We start from the raw sequence: 24,389 nt of genomic DNA on the forward strand, positions 1-24,389 counted from the left end.
AGATTAAAGTTATTATATCCAGTTTATTCCGAACACCCCATCCTCTCCCTCTTCCCACACAATGCAATATATTTCTGACTTGTAGTTGTTTTGTTTTATCTGTATGGGACAAGACCTATCGTTATCCAGCAGAGTGGTGCTGGGGAGCCATGAGTGGCAGTTTATTCTGTTTTGTAAATCTTTATTCTCTCCCCGCAGCCTCCAGACCTGCTTTGTCTATCCGAGGTAAGTCCAAGGGTCGCCCTTCTTCTCTTCCTTCACCGGTGGCTACCACCTGTTAGAAAGATTGATTTCAGTGCTTTACATCTTAAATTCCTTCCTCAAATGTTCTCCTTTTTTCTTCTCAATTTCTTCACTTAGGGATTCAGAATTCTTGGTTCAGCTCTCCCAGCTACCATTCCCCCCACCCTCATTTTTCCTGGGCAGTAAACAGTTTACAGTGGAGCTGAGCATTCTGTGATTATAATGTTAAGTCTATTGAATTCACCTGTTGTTTAATTACGCGCGGGGGGTGGGGGGGACAGAGCAGTGTCTGAATGATTTCATCCTGCCAGGTTTTTCTTGGTTGTTCTTGTTTAATTTTAATAAGACCTTGGCTTCTTTTTCCTACCCCACTCCCATTCCAATCCCAGGCAACCTAGACATTTCATTTGTTTTCTACTTTGTTTCTGTACATAGAAACAGAAAGGTAGATAGACCCCATTAATTTATTCTTTAAAAAATGTCTCCTGTGTGCCAGGCGATATGCTAGACATACAGGATATGATGGGGGACAAAACCAGGTATTGTTCTGCCCTCATGGTTCAAGTTTATTAAGAGAGGCAGACATTGAGTAAGTAAGTACACAAATCTTACAAGTTCTTAATTAGTAGGTGGTATTATAAGAATTCCTTATAGGGAGATTTTATCAAGTCAGAGAATTGGGGGGGAAGACTTCTCTAAGGAAATGGCATTGAACTGAGCTGTGAAGAGTGAGTAGGAATTAATTAGGCCAAGTAGCAAAGAACTGGGAGGGGAGGACTGACTTCCAGAAAGACTTGCATGTGGGAAAACTGCAGCATGGTATTCTTTGCAGGTAAGACAATGACTGGTGTGTCTTGAGTCAAAAGAGAAAGGAGGAGCATGATATCAGGTGTGAGGATTGAGAAGTAAATGAAGGATAGCCATGTAGATTCCCATAAGCCATGTTTATGTACTTTGAGTGGCTTCCTATTGCTCTTAGAGTAGAGATTGGATAGGGAAGATACATGACATCATCAGATTCTCCCTAGAGGATCTCTCTGACTGCCTTGTGGAAAATGAATGGTAGACTGCATGAGTGAAGGCATAGACCATTACGGTGGTCCAAATGAGAACTGTACTACTTTAAAACAATGCTTTACAAACTTTAGTGTGCATCAGAATCACCAGGAGGGCTTATTAAAAAAGAGATGGTTGGGTTCCAAGGACCACACTTAGAGAACTATTGGTATAGAGTGTAGAGGGTTGTAGAAGAAAGAAGATTAATTCCTTACTAATATGATCATTATGTTATAAATTTCCCTCTGAACACTACTTTAGCTGTATCTCACAAATTTTGCTCTGCTGTATTTTCACTCTCATTAAATTAGAACTATTTTCATATTTCCCTTGTGATTTCTTGTTTAACCCATGGATTACTTAGAGATATATTGGTCAGTTTCCAAATTTTGAGGATTTTCCAGATACTGTTACTGATTTCTAGTTTAATTCTACTATGGTTATAAAATATACTTTGTATGATTTTAATTCTTTTGAATTTATTGAGATTTTTTTTTTATGGTCAAGAGTCTATCCAGATCTACTTTAATGAATGTTCTCCATGTTATTGAAAATAATGTGTAGTCTGCTGCTGTTGGGTGGAGTCTTGTCAGTTAAGCAAGTTGATAGTGCTGTTCAACTCTTCTACATCCTTCTTGAGTTTCAGTCTACTTATTCTATTTATCCTTGAGAGAGAGGTTTTGAAATCTGCAACTTTGATTCTAGATTTTCCTATTTATCCTTTCAGTTGTGGTTTTGTTTCATGTATTTTGAAGCTCTGTGATTAGGTGCATATACATTTAGAATTTTTATGAACTTTTGATGAATTTACTCCTTTTTCATATGAAATGAACCTCTTTATCTCTGGAAATATTCTTTGGTCTGAAATCATTTTTTGTCTGATATTACTATAGTCATTCCAGCTACTTTTCACTAGTTTTAGCATGGTATATCTTTTCCCACACTTTCATTCTTAATCTATATGTCTCTGTATTTGAAGTGAGTTTCTTTTAGGCAGCATACAGTTGAGGCTTGCTTTCTCACCCAATCTGACAATCTCTGCCTTTTAATAGACCATTTTCATTTCATGTGACTTGATGTGGTTGAGTTTCAGTCAGCCAACTTTGTTTTGTTTTTGTTTTTGTTTTAATTGAGGTATAACTGACATAAAACATCTTAGTTTTGAGTGTACAACATAATGATTTGGTATTTGTTATGTATTGTGACGTGATCACCACAGTAAGTCTAGTTAACTTTTGTCACCATAGAATTTTTTCTTGTGATGAAAACTTTTATGATCTATTCTTTTAGCAAACTTCAAATATGTAATACAGTATTATTAATTATAGTCAGCGACTGTGCTGTATGTTACATTCCCATGACTTCTTTATTTTATGACTAGAAGTTTGTACCTATTGAGCCCCTTCACCCATTTTGCCCCCGCCTCTAGCATCCACCAATCTGCTTTCTGTATTGGTGAGCTTGGTTGGTTGTTATTTTTAGATTCCACATATAAGTGAAATCATCTGATATTTGTCTTTCTCTAACTTATTTCACTTAGCATAATGTCCTCAAGGTCCATTCATGTTATTGCAAATGGCAAGATTTCCTTTTTATGGCTGGATGTGTGTCTGTGTGTGTGTGTGTGTGTGACAGAGAGAGAGATTCTCTTTATCCATTCATCCTTTGATAGACACAAGTTGTTTCCATATCTTGGTTATTGTAAATAATGCTGCAGTGAACATGTGTGGGGGGGGTGCATATATCTTTTCAAGTTTACTGTTTTCATTTTTTTGGATAAATATCCAGAAGTGGAATTGCTGGATCATATGGTAGTTCTATTTTTAATTTTTTGAGGAACATCCATACTATTTTCTATAGTGGGTATACCAATTTATATTCCCACTAATAGTACACAAGGTTCACCTTTTTTCCACATCTTCACCCACACTTATTTCTTATCTTTTTGATAAAAGCCATCCAACTTTCTATTTTCTATTTGTCCCATCTATTATTTACTTCCTTTTTTCTCTTTTCTTGCCTTCTTTTGGATAAGCTGAGTGTATTTTATTATTCTATTTACTCTCTTAATTGTTTTTTTAAGAAGTACTTGCTGTCAAGTTTACCCTATACATTAATTTACCAGTAACTCCCTTCAGATAATGTTACACCACTTCATGTATAGTCTAAGAACTTTACAGTACATTTGCATTTCCTCCCTCCAAGCCTTTGTGCTATTATTATTGTCATACATTTTGCTTCTATAAATGTTATAATCTTCCCAATATGTTGTTACTGTTTTTCCTTTGTACAGTTGTTCAAAGAGATTTTTAAAATAGGAAAAGTATTTTCCCCATGAATTTTCCATTTCTGGTACTTTTCATTCTTTTGTACAAATCCAGGCTTCTATCTGATATTATTTTACTTCTGCCTGAATAACTTCTTTTAGCATTTCTTGTAGTGTGGGTTTGCTCTTTATTAATTCACTCAGCCCTGCCTTTTTGTCTGAAAAAGTCTTATTTTGCACTTTTTTTCCCCACTTCTGTTTTTGAAAAGATATTTTAGCTGGATATGAAATTCAGATTTGACCATATGTTTCTTTTAGTACTTTGAACCTGTTGCTCCACTGCCTTCCAGATTTTGAAGATAAGTCTGCTGTCATTCTTCTTTTTGCTACTCTGTATGTACTGGATTTTTTTCCCTCCAGTTGCTTATAAGATTTTATCAGTGGTTATCAGCAGTTTGATTATAAATGGGTTTGGCATTGTTGCCTTCATGTTTTTTTCTATTTGGAGTTTTTTGAACTAGTTGGATATGGGGGTTTAGTTTTTATCACATTTGGAAATCTTTTAGCTGTATTTTCTTGAAATATGTTTCTATCTCTCTTGTCACTACTCTCCTTTTGGGATTCCAATCACATTTATTTTGCCGCATAGAACACTGATACCTGTTCATTTTTCTACATTTTTTTCTCTGTTTCATTTTGGATTATGCTATTTCATGTTTTTAAGTTTGATAAACTCTTCTTTGGATTGTCTAATCTGCTGTTAGTAACAGCCAGGATATTTTCATTTCAGAAATTATATTTTCATCTCCAGAGATTTAAATTTAGTCTTCTGGGGCACCTGGGTGGCTCAGCTGGTTAAGTGTCTGCCTTCAGCTCAGGTCATGAGCCCAGGGTCCTAGGATCGAGCCCCATGTTGGTCTCCCTGCTCAGCAGGGAACCTGCTTCTCCCTCTCCCCTCTGCTGGTGCTCTCTCTCTCTTGCTATGTCTCTCTCTCTGTCTCACAAATAAATAAATAAAATCCTTTTAGTAAATAAATAAATTTAGTCTTCTTTGTATTTACTATATTTCTCCTCATGCTTATGCTTTCCTCAGCTTCTTGAAAGTACTTGCACTAATAATCCTTGTGTGCTAATTTTACATTGTGTGCTATCAGTTCCTACTGATTGATTTTTCTTCTCATTTTGGATATTTTCCTGTTTTTTGCATGCCTGGTAATTTTGGATTGGATGCTGGACACTGTCGATTTTACCTTTTATGCTGGGGTTTTTTTGTTTTGTTTTTCCAATGTCTTCAATGTTTTGTGGCTCTGTTCTGAGACACTATTAACTCATTAAGAAAACTTTATTGTTTCAAATCTTGCTTTTGGGCATTGATAGGCAGAGTTGGAACAGCCTTTAGTCTAGGACAGTGGTTCTCAACCGGGGATGTCCTGCAGAGGATATTTGATGATGTATAGAGACATTTTGGATTGTCACACTTAGTGGGTAGAGGCCAGAGATGCTGCTAAACATTCTACAGTGCATAATAAGACAGCTCCTCACAATAAAGAATCACTTGGCCCCAAATGTCAGTAGTGCTGAGGATGAGAAATCTTGCCATAGGGCTAATTTTACCCCACTAGTGAGGCACTACCAATAATTATTTACTGTCATATGTGTCAGGGGGTCTTTCCGTTCTTGCTGGTGGGAACACAAATTATATCCAGTCCTGTGTGGCCTCTAGCAATTTTCTGCCTGGTCCTTTTCAGTGGTCTTTTTCACAGAATTGGGAAACATTTATCATGCACTGATCAGTATTTATCTACAGATTCGAGGGAAACCAGTGCAGATCTCTAGAGCTCTCTCTGTACAGCTCTGTCTCCTGTGCTCTGCCCCACAGATTCTGGTTGCTTTGGTCTCCCTCAGCAACAAACTGTCCTCTCATCTCAGGAAGATCTCCAAGCTCCTTTGGTCCCTCTCTTGAAACTGCAGGCTGGAAATTCTTCAGGCAGTAAGCCAGAGCAATTTTTATGACTTCCCTCCTTTGTTCCCTTCTTTCAGGGATCACAGTCACCCTGTACTTTCTTTCATCCATTGTCTTAAAAATATTTCAGGGGCGCATGGGTGGCTCAGTCAGTTAAGCATCTGGCTCTCAATTTCAGCTCAGGTCTTGATGTCAGGGTCGTGCGTTCAAGCCCCACATTGGGCTCCATGCTGGGTGTGGAGCCTACTATATATATTGCTTATATTTTTGTCTATTTTTTAAGTTGTTTAAAGTGAGAGGGTAAATCTGATTCCTGTTACTTCATCATAGCCAGAAGCAGAAGTCCTAGATTTATTCTTTTGACAGATATTTATCCAGTTTCTATATGCAGGGTACTGGAAATAATATGTTGAACAAGACCAATATGTTGTACTCTGTCATCAAGCTCGTATTTTAATGGGAGGGAGGAAAACATAAGCAATTGTAAGTTCTGTGTTAATGAAATTAGATGATCTAAAGAGTTTCTAGTGGTAATAACTTTAGGTTGAGTACTCAGGGAAATCCTTTTTGAAGAAGTAATGTGGTGAGCAGTGGGAGGATTTGAGATGTCTGAGATGTCATTGATAACTGAAACTGAGTATGGATGAGAACCCCTAAAGAAAGATTACAGAAGAAGAAAAGGAAGCCTGGGACTTAGGCTTGAGAAATTCCAAGCCATCCAAGAGGAGGATGACTTGCAGTGAAGGGAAGAGGAAGAAGAAAGCCAATATTGTGTTTTGTCTCAAAAGCCAAAAAAAAAAGTGAGTTTCAAGAAAGAGGTTTACTCTTCTCAGGCTGCCATCACAAAATATTGTAGACTGCGTGTCTTTTTTTTTTTAAAGATTTTTTTTGATTTATTTATTTGACAGATAGCACAAGTAGGCAGAGTGGCAGGCAGAGGGAAAGGGAGAAGCAGGCTCTCTGCTGAGCAGGGAGCCCGATGCAGGGCTCGATCCCAGGACCCTGGGATCATGACCTGAGCTGAAGGCAGCCGCTTAACCGACTGAGCCACCCAGGCGCCCCTAGACTGCATGTCTTAATGACAGAGATTTGTTTTCTCACAGTTCTGGAGGCTGGAAAGTCCAAGATCAAGGTCTGGAGGGTTCAGTTTCTGGTGGGTCTCTATTGCTGGTTTGCAAATGGCTACCTTCCCATTCTGTGGTGTCTTCTTCTCCTCTTATGGGGACAACAAGGCCATCAGATTAGGGCTCCACCCTGTAACCTTATTTTACCTTAGTTACCTCCTAAAGGCCCTATATCTCTTAATATAGGGGGTTAGAACTTCAGCATATAAAACAGGGAGGTACACAGTTCAGTCTATAGCAGAGGAAATGACCAATAGTGTTTAATGTTCTTAGGAAGGCAAAAAAGTTGAAAATTAAAGATCAGTCATCAGACTTATCAATTCATTGGCGACTTAATAAGTGTTGTTTTCATGGAGTGAAAGACTTGGAAGCCAGATTGGAGTAGGTTAAGAATAAGAGAGAAGAAAATGGTGATAGCAAGTATAGGATAACTCATTAAAATAAACTAGCTCTAAAAATGTTATTTTGAGGAAAATAAAAGATTGAGTGAAGTTTTGTTTTGTTTTTGTTTTTAAGGAATGAGAGACCTTGCACTTGTTTGTTTTTATTTTTAAGGAATGAGAGACCTTGCACATCATGGTGAGGAGAAGACATGTTCTAGTATTTATCTATTGCCACAACAGTGCTACCTTACAAACCACCCCAAAACTTACTCCCTTAGGTAAATTAAGCACTTATTTCACTTCTGTATCTCTGACTGGCAAATAAGGCTAAGACGTTCTTTTGGCTTTGGCTGGGTTCCCTCACATGCCTTGTACTAGCTAGCTATCAGGTGAGCCAGCTTAGCCCCTCTCTGCGTCTCACATCCATCCAGCAGGCCAGCCCAGGCATTGTTCTCATGGCAAAAACAGAGATACACAAGGGGGCATAAGTGCCCAAGTAGTTTCTCAAGCTTCAGCTTGCACTGGCCTCAGCCAGTTTAGAGTTCATACTTGCTAACATCCTGTTGGCCAAAGCAAGTCACATGGGTGAGCCTAGAATGAGAGGACATTGCAAAATAATAGGGCAAAGAGATGAATATAGGGAGGGGTGAAGAATTTGGGCTGTGGATGCAGCTATATTAAAAAAAAAAAAAGGAAGGGATCATTGATTATAATCATTTTTAAGTTCCTCAAAAGGCAAATGGGAACAGGATCCAAAATCTTTCTAAGGGCTGTCAGGTTCCACACTCTTTCACAGTTAGTCAGTTGGCATTATTTTAGATCAATAACTTGCTAAGTGTTTTTAATTTAGTACTAAAATTTCCTATTTTATTTTTATAAATGTATGTGAATCACATTTGTGTTTATTGAATATCTGAATACCTATTATATTTAAGATACTGCTTTAGGCACAGTTGCATTATACTAATTTAATATACAAGTTAATTAAGAAATTCAGGTAAATTCTTTTTGGCCCTACCTGGCCAATGATCACTTGTAAATCACATAGCACTGCAAACTGTTCATTGATTTCTGAAGAGAATTGGTTTTGTGCCTTTAATCGGACTATAATTTCCTTCATTCCATCCAACTAAAAATTCAGGTAGATATCCTGTTTCTCAGAAGAAACTATTCTTTTTATTCTAGATGTTTTCATGTGAATCTTTATGGTTTGCTCTAATAATCATGATAGCACTTACTAGTTAAGCACATACTATGCTAATCTTTATATTAAAAAAAGTAGTTCTCCTCAAATTGTTTGGAGTAAACTGCAAATCTGCGATTCTAATCCAAGAATATGAGACTTCAAAGTCTTACTCTTAACCACCAGGTTCTTCTGTTCCTCCAAATAACCACATCAAATAATCAAAAGCAAGTCAGAAAAAATGTCCGACTTAAAATCTACCACTTAATCTGCCAGGGCCCTTAAATTCAAGTAAATTCAAGTAAATTCAAGTAAATTCAAGTAAATTAAAGTATCCTACCAAAGAGAAATTTTTCTCTTGAGATAAATTAAGTCTTTAAAAACAAAAAACCTGGGGCGCCTGAGTGGCTCAGTCAGTTAAGTGTCTGCCTTCGGCTCCGGTCATGATCCCGGGGTCCTGGGATCGAGCCCCGCATCGGGCTCACTACACGGCGGAGAGCCTGCTTCTCCCTCTCCCTCTGCCTGCCATTCTGACTATCTGTGCTCTCTCTCTATCTCTCTGTCAAATAAATAAATAAAATCTTTAAAAAAAACACAAAAAAACAAAAAACCTGTATAACCTAACTCTTAACAGAGTTTGCCAACAAGAGAAAGGATTTACGTTAGACATCATGTTCCACTGGTAGACCATGTGTAACTGGCTAGATCTCTATGGCTCTTTCATTTGAATCCTCCTCCCCTTTAAAGCCCAGAGATTTAAGGGGCGCCTGGGTGGCTCAGGTGGTTAAGCGACTGCCTTCAGCTCAGGTCATGATCCTGGAGTCCCGGGATCGAGTCCCACATCGGGATTCCTGCTCAGCGGGGAGTCTGCTTCTCCCTCTGACCCTCCTCTCTCTCATGCTCTCTGTCTCTCATTCTCTCTCTCTCAAATAAATAAAATCTTTAAAAAAAAAAAAAAAAACCAGAGATTTAAAATTAAATGGCTGTACTAGTGCAAAAACAAATCATACACATATCTGTCATCCTGTATCACCACATGTGTACCTTTTGACTTTTTGTTAGTAGTACTAGTATTAACATTTATCGAGTCCTTACTATGTGTCTAGCCAGGCATTTTACATGTATTCTCTATACCAACTGCTTTGTTTACATAAACTCATGTAATAATCGCATTACCCTTAAGAGGTGGGTACTCTCATTATCTTCACTTTTCAGTTAAATTGAAGCTTAGAGGTTAAGGAATGTACACTTAGCAGGTGAGTGATTTAATTCGGAATCAAAACTTAGGCTCTATGAAGCCTCCCTCTGTCCCAATTTACTAAAATCCTTTTAGTAAAGAATTTACTTTAGACCTATTTCAAATATTTTTTCCCCAACCTCCCCACTGCTGGGATTAATTTCCCTTCTCTGTAATCCCTTAGTCTTCAGTTACCTCTTCTATATCTATTTATAATAAAATAAATATATTTATTTTGATAATTTATGAATACTTCTCCCTTCTGCCTCCTTACCAAGCTGCAAAACCCTTGAAGACAGACACCATCACAGTATTTTATATTCTAAATACATTAGGTAGGTGTTGGTTAAGGATTTGAGGGAAGAATGAGTGAATACTAACTTTGGTAACCAGCAGACCTGGCTTATAAATGCATGCCAGCTCGTCATAGAACTGAAACACTTTGATAGATGGCGAAGTCCTCGGTATTGGCCTCTGGGAACCCTGGAATTATCAAATTTAGAGTCCAGCAGACTTCATTTTTATAACTTCTTACTACATCAAAACCATGGGAATATGCTTGTTGACTTCATAAATGTTCTCTGATCCAGTTTACACATTTAACAACCCTATTGTGGTATTTGGATAGATTTGTGGAGAATCAGGCTCAAGGGTATAGCTATAATAGCTATTCAGTAAATTTTCACAACATAAGATGACGCTATTACCAGAGGAAATAAACCAGTCATTCAGAATTTGGAGTTAAATAGATGAGTTCAAATTCGATAGTTTCGGGTACTTTATAGTAACTGTTCACATTCTAAATCCTATACCAGATTTGTTTATCCATGCATACAGCTGACTTTTCTCCCTTTGAAAAGATGAACTTATGTTTCTTAAAACCTTTAACCTAAACAATACTCTTATGGTAGGGGAGCCTTGGTGGCTCAGTCAGTTGAGTGTCCGACTCTTGATTTTGGCTCAGGTCATGATCTCAGGGTTGTGGGATCGAGCCCTGCATGGGGCTCCGAGATCAGCGAGGAGTCTGCTTGAGATTCTCTCTCTCCCCCTCCCTCTCCCTCTGGCCTTCCCCACCACTTTCTCTCTCTAAAATAAATCTTTAAAAAAAAAAAAAACTCTTAATGATAGCTCTCAAAAAACATGTCTGTGCCCTAACATATTTTCTTTTTTTTATCTTGAGAAATTAAAAGATATGACTACTACTTATTTAGTTAAATATGAGGAAACTCCATGCTCTACATATATAATTTCCTAGATACGGTTGTGGCTGTAGCCCTTCAGAATGTCTGTCTGTCTGAAATCTGTAGACCAGGCACTTATCATATGTTAAGTATTCTGAAGAAATAGATAGATGGGTATTAACATAAAGGGAGAATCATGACAGAATTACAGCCCAAGAGTTAGTATGCAGGATAGGGTAATAAATCCTAGATTCTGAATTTGCACTTACTAGTTGGGTGAACCTTAATGCGTCATTTTACTTCTTGGAGCCTCAGTGGTGGTTTTTGGAATTGAATGCAATATTATTGGAAAGATTTTTAGCATAGTGCCTAGCATGTAGCAACTGCTCTAGAAATGATCTTTTCAGAACTGTCTTGCTCACACTAAAATTTGTTTCCTGCGATTTGGCTAGCTTACATTAAAGTGTATTGTCTCTATGACAGAAATGAACTATTCCATATCTCTAGTAATAAGTAAAACAAGTGTGAATTATTACAGCTAGATATATTAAAAATTTTTTGTTAGAATTATCAGTAATCATTTTTTAAAATATTTTTTAAAGATTTTATGTATTCGTGAGCTCATGAGCAGAGAGGGAGAGAGAGAATCTCAAGTAGACTCGGCGCCAAGCACATAGCCCAATGTGGGGCTTGATCTCAAGACCCCAAGATCATGACCTGAGCCAAAATCAAGAGTTGGCCACCTAACCCTCTGAGCCACCCAGGCACCCCAGTAATCATTAATTTAAATCACACATTGTAACTGTTTGGATTTCCATGACCCACAAAAGATTTTCATCTTTTATACTTCCCAAATGCACATATTCTTGTAAACCTCCATTCACATTCTGGAGAGACGTTCTACCTTACTTAGGGTGGATGAAATTACAGAAGTATTGAAAATAGGCTTGTATGTCCAGATGATCATTTCAGTGCCCCTTCCTTGTCCTCATTCACTCCTCACCTACCGTCTGTCTCGGTTGCTAGTTTGATAGAAGAGGCCTTAGGGTGAGTACCTCTCTTCCAGCTTTGTCCCCCATTCACCAAAAGACACAGTGTTAAATTAAACCTTTGCATTTGTCGATAGCTCCGTATGGTTTTTAAATCATGTTAAATGGCTCTCATTAAATCATTCAGAAATGTAACGGTGAACAGGATGTTTAATTTTTTTTAAGAGGGAGAGAGAGAATCTCAAGCAGGCTTCATGCTCAGCACAGAGTCCAACGCGGGGCTCAATCTTACAACCCTGAGATCATGACCTGAGCCAAAATCAAGAGTCGGATGCTTAACTGACTGAGCCCCCCAGGCGCCCCTCAATATCTTTTTTTAAAGATGAGAAAAGGAGAATGAAAGAGACTAAGGTTACTTGTCCAAGGTCATAAGGCTGATGATTGATCTTCTCAGAACTGGGACTCAAGTCTTTATGTTCCTCTCCCCAGTTCTTTATACACTGTCACTGAGCTTTCAGTAGAATCCTTGATATGGATATATAAAGCCACTTGATCTGATAGTTTAAATGCTGCTGCTTCAACTTTCTAATCATACGTAAGGCAAAGAAGCCATGAAATAAAAGACTGCTACATTTGATGATCCAAAATTTAGAATGGATTCATGACAAAATCACCATAAGCAGATACAAACACTAATGAACTAGGCCGCGTAGGGAGGGGAGTGGGATTGTAAATCACATAGAACAGAGCACCAATCTTAACTACATATCAATATGAAAATAAGCTGAACCTTCCTCATAAGAGAAATGCAAATTAAACAATGAAATATCATTTTTTGACCTATCATTTTTTTCAAAGATCCATTTTATTATACATTATTGGTAAGAAAATGAAAGACATTTGCACACGTTGTTGGCAAGAGCGTAAAATGGTACGTAATCCATGAAGGATATTTTGGTAATATCAGAACTTTAAAAGCACCTTGTGACTCAATTTATCCTATTCCTAGACATCAACCCTATAGATACAGTTGAATACAGACACATACAAGAGTATTCAACTTAATTTTTAAAACATACAAAATAAAAAGTTTAAAAAGTACATCAAGAAAATTTGAGGGGGTACCTGGCTAGCTCTGTCAGTAGAGCTTGGGACTCTTCATCTTGTGATCGTGAGTTCAAGCCCCATACTGGGTGTAGAGATACTTTAAAAAAAAAAAAAAAGTTGAGGAATATTTAATCTTTCATTTAGTACAAATGTGTATGATTGTACTACAAATTCCTGACATTAAACCTAACTAGTCAATTTTTCAACTTCCAAATATAAAGAATTATTTGTTAAAAATTCTAGATTGCAAATTCTTTGAAAGCATGCACTGTGTATGCTCCCTCATCTTTGTACCTTAGAGGTGCATTCTAGTGGGTACCCAATGTTAAATAATTTGGTACAGAAAATGGAATTGAGAAGTGCTTTGGTTATTACTAGATTACTTAAGAGATCCAGGTTCTTATATTAGTCCACGTACATCTGACTGGAACACTCTGAGAAAAGAAGTTTATTTTATTTTTCTATTTTCCTATACCTTAGTTTCCCCATCTTAAAAAAGGGGTGGGTGGGTGGTGTCTAGAAAGGTCCCTTCTAGCTCTATTGTTCTAATGCCTCTGTTTCTAGCACTTGAAGATAGCTATATTCTTCTACTCTTAGTATTCTATAGATTAGTAGCCCCAAACTTTGCACACTGAGTTTTAAGTGTATATTTATGAATTAAGTATGTCAATCTGTGTATTAGTACTAACATATAGTTCTTTTAAAACTGGAATTTTCTTCCCATGCATGTGTATAGTTTTGTGCACTCCTGGAGTTTGTGTACCCAAATTTGGAGTACACTCTCTAGAAAAGTAACTTTAATGTTTTTGAAGGTCTTAAAAAGAACAATGTAGTTATTAAAGTATTATTCTCTGATAAATATACCTTTGTCAATCAAACAGCAAAAATCGGGGTCTTTTAGTTTTTTTTTAGCAAAAATTGTTTTTATCACCATTTGTTGCTTCATGCCATCATCTTCTTTTGGCATTGATACTTGATCTACCAAGCTATCTTAATAAATATATTTGTATTTTTATAGCTTGCCTTAGATTTCTCAAAGAGGTATATATACAAATAATACAAATACGAAGGCTAGCAGTCCTTGGAAGAAGGAAAAACATTACTGCTTTATCTGAGCTTTGCTAACTTGAAAAACAAAAAATCTTGAGGTCCATGAGGCCATCAGTCTAATAATAGTAACCGATGCAAATATTTTCAAAAATCAGTTAAGATTTCTGATATGAATGAGAATATTGTATTTTGGATCTCTTTGTCATTTATCAGGCCATGACCTACTTTAAATATATTCTTTTGTATTCACCTCTGTTTTTTGGCTTTTTAAGTGATTTTCTATTTTTGATGAGTAACCTTTTAAGCTACTTGTAGTTTGTCATTTTGTTTCATATCTATGAAGCTGAAACTATATTATTCAGTGAAACTGGGACCATTTGCCTGGGGAGAACTCAGTGGCAACATGATAGCCATTGAAATATGCTATAACAGGTTAAACTCTCTGGTTTATTGAATGGCAAATGAGTCCATTTTTGACGTTGCAAGGAAAGATCAGGAAAATGCTACTGAGGTCTGGAGGAAGCTGCCACTTGTAACAAGTCACTTAAATACTACATGCCTATTTCCTCTTCACTAATAGAAAGAATCCTAGATCTGTCATTGGAGAAAGGTTAGGAATGATGTAGTCCAACCAAACTAATCAGTTAAGCATCAAATGAGCTACTGTACAGCAAGCTATTAGTTTATAAACATAAGGTTCACATCTGAAAACGTGAATAGACTATCATGAATATTATTTAAGATTCAGGACTACATGTCCATTACATGTGGACTAGCTACCCTTTGGACTCTTAAGTTTCTGTTTCTAAAGATTCTCATCAGAGAGCTAGTAGACAAGCATAAGGGAAAGAGGAAGGACCGTATTCCAATTCGTTGGGTGACTCTATAACTTCAGACATATTTGTACTTGAGTCTGAGACTCACTTTTATTGTTTATCATCAGGATAAGTATACCAACCTTGCTTGGTTGTTATGAAATTTAAATGAGATAATACATGTGAATGTGCCTAGAACATGGTAGACTTTCAAACAAAGGTTAATTCCTTCTTGTCTCAAAGTGGCTCTGATCCTGGTAAGTTAAAGGACAAATGAAAAGGGTTGAATCCTGCCAAGTTCAGTAGGTTAAATGTCATGAGTATACTTATGGAATCCACATACAGTGGTTTTGTTGGCCAGCGCTACCTGGGTGACGTCTTAAGGACCTGGCTATATGTAATATATTCAGTTCAGTAAGGCTGGAGCTAAGAAATAGAACAAAACTCTTGTACTTTCAGGGTAATAAAATGCCCTATCTACTCTGTTTAGAGGTCCAAACAATAAAAATGACTGAATTTTCTTTTACAAGGTTGATAATTTCTTTGAAGTTAAAGTAAAACTAAATGCTTTGCACTTTTTTTTCCAGCATGCTACAAATGAAAACTGATGAGAAATTGAATTTGTCCGATGGGAATACAGCAAGTTGCCCTTTGAGCCCCATTAAGATGTGCCTTAATCGTCCCATTGAATGGAATCTGAATTTGACAGCAGCATCTCTAGCGAGCTGTACAGTTCATAACCAAAACCTCAAAAGTGAAGAGAAATAGATTGCAGTTCTTCTTGCACTATCCTTATTTTGTACATCAGTATTCTTTCTGCATTTATCAATTGATCTTGAAATATTTCTAGTCCTGTGATGTCTTTATATTAAATATAATCATTAGCATTAATCATTTGGATTATATTCTTTGTATGTTTTTTTACGTTTTACACCGGACCGTTGTGGAATTTTGCAGTACAAATGGATTTTGATGTTTCTCTTTTTAAAGGTATTTTGTGAATTTTTTTATGCCCTAAGTTTAAATACATAATTGTTCCCAGTTTTATTTCTGTGCACAAAGTTTTAATATATACTGCATTATGTGATTTAGAAGGCTAGTATTGTAAAGATTTGTGATGACCTGACCATTAACAGTTGTATAATAGGTGGATACCAACTACCTCGAAGCAAACTGGTAAAAGGCAAAGGTATCTCTTAGAAGTATATCTCTTTCAAAGTTATATATGTATAGAAAAATTGATCATAGTTTATCACCAAGTAGCATGTTTTCATTCATAGAATTTGAGCTGATCAGTTCTTTCTCTGTACTTTTAAACCTATAAAATCTGTGTGCTGTAAGATCAATGGCACAATTGCATGTTTACTCTTCAGCAAAGCTGTGCCTCTTGCAGACAAGAATACTGTTTGGTGTAAGTTATCAGTTTTGAATGAAAAAATGGTAAATGGATTTACATCTATTGATTTGATTGTATTTTAGCCATTTAAGTGTAAAATGTCTTTTAAAATCAGGATAAAATTCCTTACCTTTAACTATAATAGTGCAAAAGCATAGCTTCAGCAATGGCTACGTGATTGTGTCTAAAACTTGAATAGTAAGAACACTAAAGGTTTGGTGCTTAAATTTATTTTTCCCATGCCAGAGAAAAAAAGCTCTGGTATGGTGGTCCATGGAAGTATATAAGAACATGGCTCCTTCCCTTTGGATAGCCTGGCTGTGGGGTAAATGGGATTTAGTCTATGGTGTTTCTAAACACTTTTCCTTATAGCACATTCTGTGTACACTTTAAGTCCTATATCTCCCTATCCCTCACCCCAAAAAATTATTTTTAAAGTGACAGGGATTTAACAAAATAAGACTTACATAAGGAATTTGAAGCACAGGAAGACACAGAGCCAACAGAATGAAAAACAATCATCTATTTTTTATTGTTTTTACGACCACATCTGCCTTTTCCTTTTGCTTAATAAGCATTCTTACTTTGTAACTTTCAGACTCCTTTTATATTTCTGAGTTTTATAAAGCACATATATTATGTAATATAGCAATTTGGTTCTAAAAAGCACAACGATTTTAATTTAGCTCTTAGAACATCACCTTAAATAAATGGCCTAAATAAATCTTAAAAAGCACAATTATTAAAACAAATCCAATGTTAGGACATTTCTATTCTGGATAATAAAGAGAAAAAGTAATCAGAGGGATAAGAAAACATGTTTTGCTGGGTGTTGCAGACAGAAAGAGGACTGAGTTCATACTCCATTCCACAACTGAGGCAAGTGCCAATTTGGGAAGAAAAATGAGATTGACAATGAAGAAACAGTGGCTCATAAACTAGTATATAAAGGACTTCTGTCATGCTTTTCCTACTAGAATTGTCTTTTATTATCCACAGTATTTATTTTGTTATGCCAAAAACGTAGAAAGCAACTCCATAATTAACATGTGAAAGTGCGGGCACCTGCCTGGCTCAGTCAGTAGAGAGAGCATGTGACTCTGGATCTTGGGGCATGAGTTCGAACCCCATATTGGATGTAGAGATTACTTAAAAAAAAAAAAAGTACATGTGAACATCTCCTAACCCAAGAAATGCCATCAGAAACATAAGAAAACTAGAGCTCTCATATGCAAATATTGTAAGAAGAGAAATTATCCATTCAGATAGCATTACCAAAATGTTTTTAGTGTAAGAATCACAAAATTATCAAAATAACTGTTCAGCTTAGATGCTGGGAACTTTGGAGTCATTGTAGTAGTCCTCCTTCCTGAAGGTAAGCAAGCTCCTTTCTAGCCAGTTTATGGTACTTCATTTGCCCTTGAGATGTCCCTTTTTAAATGTGTTCTGAAGTGTTCTCATCTATGTTGGATGTGCCCTATCTAAATCACAAGCTTCTCAAATGCAAGCTACTAGCTAGTTACACTGAGAAGCTGTCCAGAACGCCATATACTAAATGTGAGAGTTCACGCATCACCTGAGAAGCCGATTTGCAAAGCAGTTTCCTAGGCCCACCTTAGACGCTGGTTACACCCCCGGGTCCGCTGCAGGCTTCTGTGGAGCGCCAGCCAGGTGCTGTCCTAATGTTTCAGTAAAGGCCAAAGTAACGTGGAGTCACACAGCACAATGTCCTACAAGCTATCAGGCATTTTCTGATTTTGATACAAGGGTAACTTTATTAAAGCAGAAAACTGAACATAATTTTAAAGGACATGGTTAAAAGGACTTCACCTCCATCATCTCTTCTAACTTATATCTTCATTGAGAAACTCTGCAAGGTTAAGTTTACTTTTTTCTAGTGCTGCTGTTTTGGCTCGTCTTGGCAATCTCATCTTCATTTCTGATTCTGGCTCTGGAATTTCAGGGTCACTAAATGGATGTTGAAAATACACCAATTTAAATACAAGCTTTAAAACAAGTTTATTTATCAATAAAACTTTTTGTTTCTGTCATTTTATCAGTGTGTAATTGATATCCTGATTTTACTAAGTTTTTAAAACTAAAACCAAAAAAGACTTATTGGCTATCCTGCCAAGTAAATCATGGAAAACCTAGCTAATTGCTTTTTATTTCTATATGGAACCTGGTATTATAAGGAAAAACAACATTTTGTAATGAAGTGATTAAACAGAACAACTGCCCAAAAGAATTTTGGAGGACAACACAAAGTGAAAAAACATCTTACATTCTCTTAATTTAGGTAATACATTCTTAAAACACTCTGTAAAGAGCAGGTTTCCAAAAAACATTTTAAATTTAGTCAAAACTTAACCTAAAGCTATATACTGAAAATACACACATTACAATTTTACCAATAGATGAACACAAGGCAACTACAAACTTTCAGCTTACGACAGTGGCTTAATTGGCAGAATCTAAAAATAAACACTACACGACAAATAATATATAATTTACAATGATAGAGTAATCCTGCTTATAAATGCTAAGAACCCAAATCTAAATCCTTTAAGAGTTTGCTAATTCAAGATCGGAGAGCCATACACACAATCATGTAGTTAGAAGCATACATGGATATATAAACTGAAAGGACATATTAAAGATGACCACCTAAGACTACGGGCCATCCCAGTAGGAAAAGCACACAAGACATGGGACGTCAAATGCTCTTGATAATGGAATTCTAGACTATATATATCCAAGACCTTGTGATTTACAGTTTTCACTGAGTATCTTATACATACTGAGTTTCTCTCCTTCACAGTGTTAGCAAGCTACAATTTCTTTTCTACTCCTAGACCAAAAAAACCCCCAAAAAACACATCCATTTTCTAGATGTACATGGCATACCTTTCAGAGTCAACCTCCACAGTCTGACGTCTCCTGTTCATCCTAGCTGAAGCTGTCACTTTTCTCCGTCCTTCAAGACAGTATATAATTCATTATCAAAATTTATTCTCAATTGCTGACTGTTTCTATTTTCTGACCTACCCAAATCCTTCATTTTCCCTCTGCAACAAATTTCTTCCTAGTTTCCAGCCATTTATTCTTTTGTAAGCTTGGGTAATAGGCAAAGGAAAATATGGAAATCAAATTATAAGGAGGCAAATTTTAGTTAAATATATTTGGGAGAAAGAAGAATGTGAAAAACATGCTATGTAAAGAGAAGTACTTCTGCTATAGCACATGACCTGCGGAGAAACTAATGAAAATTAAGGGGAGAAAAGTGGGGTATGCCCATCAGCAGACCTGGGAGAGAGAGCTTTAAACAGTAAGGTAATGGCTTCTTACAAAATACTCAAATGTATACATGGCCAATTCAAGTATGTGTTACAAAACATTTTTCAGTATAAAAACTAGACCTTCTAACAATATGCTGAAGGTTGCAAAAATTCTACTTGCTAGAAATTTCCAAGGTTAAGAAGATAAAGTTTAGCCCATGATGCTCCCTCATTTATGATAAGAATCTGATCAAATTGCTCAGTATGAACATTTGGTTGAAATTTATATACCCTATTTATTATTCATGTGAGACTTAACTGTTTTTCTCCACAACCTTACATATTTGCTCATAATGCAGCTAGCCCCAAGAAAACATCCAACAATATGGGACTAATTTGGAACAATACCCAACAATAAGCATGTAAATAAGTGATTGGCTACAAAAATATTATGGCCAGATTCCATTTAGAAAAAACTTAATTCTGCATAGGGCCTCAAAATTGTTTTTTAAGAATTAAAATAATGGTTGGCTCATGGGTGGGATGATTAGCGTTCTTTATATTAGTTTGCTTGCATGTATTTTCTGATTCTTCTGTAATAAGCATGAATTGCTTTTGTAATAATAATAAAACAATAAAAAGATGTTGAATTTCAGATTTTTTTCCAAGTGATCCCCTAATTGTCAATATTTTCTTTATTCCAACAAATCCCCTATTGTTGGATACCCCTTGGGAAATAAATGATGTTGAAAAAATATGAAATAAAATGGGAAAAAGGAAAACAGAAGCCCAGACAAGTACTACAGGGATAAAAGGTTTTCAAAAGTGCTTAAACATATAAATGACAGAATATAACCAGCTAATAATAGAAAATCATCATTGATCATCTGATAAAAAAAAAATCTTAATTTAACCCAAATAGTCCTTTGCAATATGATACATTGCATCATAACTCTTTCAATCAAAAGCACTTGGAGCAACACTGGTATTAGAATCTTTTAGACACAAAGCAAAACCTAGTATCAGCTGTAAGAACTGAAAATAAAGGATACCTGAGACATTTAAAAATCTTTATCAACAAGGAAACTTGCAAAGTGAGCATTTCATTGGAAAACAAAATTGAAAAGTTTTATTATAAAGATCCATATACTACCTCTGTTAGTCTTTTGCTGAGTGGATTTTGATGCTCGGGTTGCTTTTACATCCCTGAGAGGAGTTTTATATGCTTCTTTACTTTTTTCTATTAAAGGAAATGACACAACAATGTAAATTTTAAAAAGCTTCATTAAACATTTTAAATGGTCTTTCCAAGTCAATTTTTCATAAAACAGAAATGACACCAGTACCATCAGCAGCTACTGAAAATTATCATAAACCAGTGTTCCAAAAAGCGTGAATACTGGAAAGCAAACGAAACCTGAGACAGTATGCATGGTCCTATGGTGAAAAATGTACACATAAAAAAAAACTACGAAAGTAGAATAAACATTTATCAGTAATACACTTTCCAAGGGAATTAATGAGAAACATTTTTCTTTCATTTCTGAAATCCAACCACATGTTAGAGGAGGAAAAAAAAGTGCCTCTTTAAGATGCAAAGGACAGGGGCCCCTGGGCGGCTCAGTCGTTGGGCGTCTGCCTTCGGCTCAGGTCATGATCCCAGGGTCCTGGGATCGAGCCCCACACCGGGCTCCCTGCTCCGCGGGAGGCCTGTTTCTCCCTCTCCCACTCCCCCCTGCTTGTGTTCCCTCTCTCGCTGTCAATCTCTCTGTCAAATAAATAAATAAAATCTTTAAAAAAAAAAAAAAAGATGCAAAGGACAGAATCTTACAAATACTCAGGTTAGTATGTGATTACCATCTTCAATTTGAAAAGCAGTCATAGTCATGTTGGCATCCTGTGCTGCTACCGCTTGGTCATCATACTCTTTATTTCCTTTTTCTAACTGAATCTTGATTTTCTCCAGAGCTCTCAGACATGTCCTATCTTTTACTTGCTATAATAGAAAACATCATTAATGTTTTTTAATGCAGCATTTTCTAATCTTCTTTCAGAAAAGCTATATATGGATATCAAGATGTTTAAAAACATTTAAAAAATTCTATTAAACTTATGAAGGCAATATTTACTTCAAATGAGCAGACACAATTTGCCGACATATGTATAATTTAATACAACCATGTAATGTATTTAATACAATAATTTAATACAACCACGTAAATTCTACTTTAATAAAAAATTTGTTCACAGTAATTTATATACAGAGTAATTAGAAACTACTTTACCTCCAGAATTTCATTCAACAGAACCAAAAGATCTTGAGCAAGATTGCTACTGAGTTCTAAAGAACCCAAGGCTTTCGTATAGACCCGAATTTCTGGTGAACATGGACATGTTAAGATCTCATTGCAAATTTTTATAGCCAAATTGTCATGAACTGATAAGGCCTAGAAAATCAAGAGAAAAAGGTTTTGTAAACTGGAAATGGTATTACAATATAGTTCCTACATATCTAACAAACATTTCCAACTAATTATCTTGCCATAATTTCAAATGCAAAATGTCTAAATCCAAATTTAACATATTCCTCCCAAACTGAACTACCCCCCTCTTCTTATAGAGGATCCTGTGGTACAGGGTCCAGATCCACCCCCTTCATGAATGAAGCAATCATCTCCAGCTACTCTGAGTTCTGGAGGCTAAAAGTTCTCAGGTGCAGAACTGATCCAGGCTGGAGACAGTGGGGCCTGCCACGTTAGTCCTCCTTCAGTGGCTGGAAGATACGCAGGTACAACAGCCCAGCCTTGTCTCCATCTGAGCAACTCAAGGGATTATCCCAGTTCTGGAGCTTCCTGTGGGATGAGCTGGGGCTTTAAGACTGCATGACAGTTCAAGTTCTTCCTCTGCCCCAACCTACTTCCCTCACTCCTCCAGGATGTTGATCAGGAGAAAACTTTGCAATTAAAAGATGTCAACAGCTTCTTTGAAGTCCTCTGTAACCCATACTCAGGACCTTAAGAGTTATCTTGGTTGGACTCCATCTTCCTTGCCTCCCTAAGTTCTTTCTTCATGTCTTTATACCCATCTTTTTTTTTTCCATGTCACTGTCTACTATTCTTTTCTTTCTACTTTCTATTGCTATCATCTTTTTTCTACAAGCTTTTTATCTCTTAATTATACAGATTTCCAACTGCTCTCTTAATATTCACTCTCTATTCCTCTCACCAGTTCACCTCATATAATGATACTGACCACCAAACTGATCTTCCTAATAGGTAATTTTCATCCCATTAAGCCTTTCAATATATACCCTACATCATTATGGCAAATACGGCCAACTCCAAATTCCCTACACCTTAATGTTCTGCCCTCAACAGGGCCATTCTGGCTCCTTAGCCAGAATGATTCTTCCACAGTCCCCTGCATGACTTGGACAACCAGCTACATTTAATCACTTTTACCTAAAGTCTTTTTCATTCCCAATAAGACCGAAGTGAATTTTATTAGTAATGCTGTACTCATCACCCCTACTACATGAACCCTGCCTTCTTCTTAAGTCCTAAGCACTTAGTAGCTCTATCACCTGCCCTTACTATATTTTGCCTTAATATCCTTTGTAATCATCTTTCCAATAACATGTAACATAATGACTTGGAGTATGCAGTCACTAAATAAATTAAATTAAATTAAAAAGCTATACTTTCAACTTAATTAGCTGGCATCTGAAATCATTAATAACACATTAATTTTCAATATGGTAACAAGTTTAATTAAATGATTAAGTTAAAGGATCCAAAACCCAGCTTAAGTTTAATTTATGGGACAGTTTGCGGTTAACTTATCTTCTTTGAATTAAAAACAAAAATGAGCTTGAGGTGACCAATTCATTCTTTGAATTCTCCTTCCTTGTATCAGAAACAAAGCAGATAAGCCAACGTTTGAAGATTCAATGAGTCCTAGATAAACATAGGACATTTTTCAGAATGTTTAATATAGCCAGCACTAGGTTGAGAGGGGGTAGTGAGAGAGAGGAATTTTTGCTAAGTTCTGAATTTCAGTAGCAAATTATTTCTATCTTTATATGATTATCACATTTCCCAAAAGATCTTTTTCTTCCTTTGTGTTATGTGCCACCATATAGACCAGAAATCTCAAGATCAAACCGTGGCCTCTATTTCTAAGAACCTATGAAAAGGATTATTTTATCAAAAACAACAGTGACCTGTATGATAGTCATCATCCTTACCATCCATAGGCTAACATACCCACCCACCTGATAATCTTGTGAATTCTTGGCCTGAGGATTTAATCCACTTGGTCTTGTCAAATCTACAAGTAACTCAGCAACATTAGTGATATCTACTTCAGATAAAGGAGAAGATGCAGGAGCACTGGCCAGTGTTTGCAGAGTTGGAAGAAAGGCTTCTTCAAAACATTCCTGATTAGTCCTATTGAAAAACAATTTGAAAAGTATGTGAGCAAAGAAAAGGCATAGGATTCTCAAAAAAAAAAAAAAAAAAAAAGTATAAAATTCACCCCATCAAGATACAGTATATTTTCATCTAGGAAAGAGACAAATAATTCAGGTAAATAAAATCTAGGTAAGTTCTCATTTTCATTACTAACCACTGAAAAAAAAGGAACAATAACAAAATTATATTTATAGATAGGACTCACGGGGAGCCTGAATTTAACTTCAAGTCAGATTCGGATTTATCAATATAACTAAATACCTGCTCGCATAAGCAAACATGGGGAAGAACACGCCTAGGCAATGTCGAAGTCGAACATCCTCTTCAGTCACAGGATTGTACCATAACAAGATAAGACGAGAAAGAATCCTGCTGCTGACCAAGAGCCCTGAGAACATCAGCTTGGCTAGTCCTTCTGCAGCTCCTGTCCTGAGTTCAGACACCTAATAAAAATGACTTTCATTAAAAGAAATTTTATTAAATTTGTATTTCCTTCTAAAGTAGGGATCCGAAGGGGTACGTGCACCCCGGTGTTTATAGCAGCAATGTCCACAATAGCCAAACTGTGGAAAGAGCCAAGATGTCCATCGACAGATGACTGGATAAAGAAGATGTGGTATATATATACAATGGAATATTATGCAGC

General features: G+C 36.3%; 2 protein-coding genes across 9 annotated transcripts in view; one reads left to right on the plus strand and one right to left on the minus strand.

Annotated features, from left to right (window-relative positions):
- The window catches only part of LCORL (ligand dependent nuclear receptor corepressor like), a 164,720-nt gene extending 144,794 nt beyond the window's left edge, over positions 1–19,926 (plus strand). For 4 of the 8 annotated variants that reach the window (XM_081812559.1, XM_081812564.1, XM_081812563.1 and 1 more), the window contains 2 exons: positions 7,208–7,313; positions 15,185–19,926. In XM_081812559.1, coding sequence (XP_081668685.1) covers positions 7,208–7,313; positions 15,185–15,365 — 287 coding nt within the window. In that variant the 3' untranslated portion in view covers positions 15,366–19,926. Of the gene's footprint in view, positions 1–198; positions 226–7,207; positions 7,314–15,184 lie in introns of all 8 variants that reach the window. The other 4 variants (XM_081812566.1, XM_081812560.1, XM_081812567.1 and 1 more) reach the window with 4 other exon arrangements.
- Positions 16,502–24,389, minus strand: part of NCAPG (non-SMC condensin I complex subunit G) — a 53,837-nt gene continuing 45,949 nt past the window's right edge. Inside the window, exons 15-21 of the mRNA XM_081812569.1 lie at positions 24,005–24,186; positions 23,545–23,719; positions 21,557–21,718; positions 21,129–21,267; positions 20,425–20,511; positions 18,901–18,970; positions 16,502–17,961 (exon numbers count right to left, since the gene is read on the minus strand). Of these exons, the coding sequence (XP_081668695.1) occupies positions 17,838–17,961; positions 18,901–18,970; positions 20,425–20,511; positions 21,129–21,267; positions 21,557–21,718; positions 23,545–23,719; positions 24,005–24,186 (939 nt within the window). The 3' untranslated portion in view covers positions 16,502–17,837. The remainder of the gene's footprint in view (positions 17,962–18,900; positions 18,971–20,424; positions 20,512–21,128; positions 21,268–21,556; positions 21,719–23,544; positions 23,720–24,004; positions 24,187–24,389) is intronic.

This window comes from Leptonychotes weddellii, chromosome 2, assembly GCF_054177405.1.
Source record: "Leptonychotes weddellii isolate Sample4059 chromosome 2, ASM5417740v2, whole genome shotgun sequence".
NCBI classification, from domain to species: Eukaryota; Metazoa; Chordata; class Mammalia; order Carnivora; family Phocidae; genus Leptonychotes; species Leptonychotes weddellii.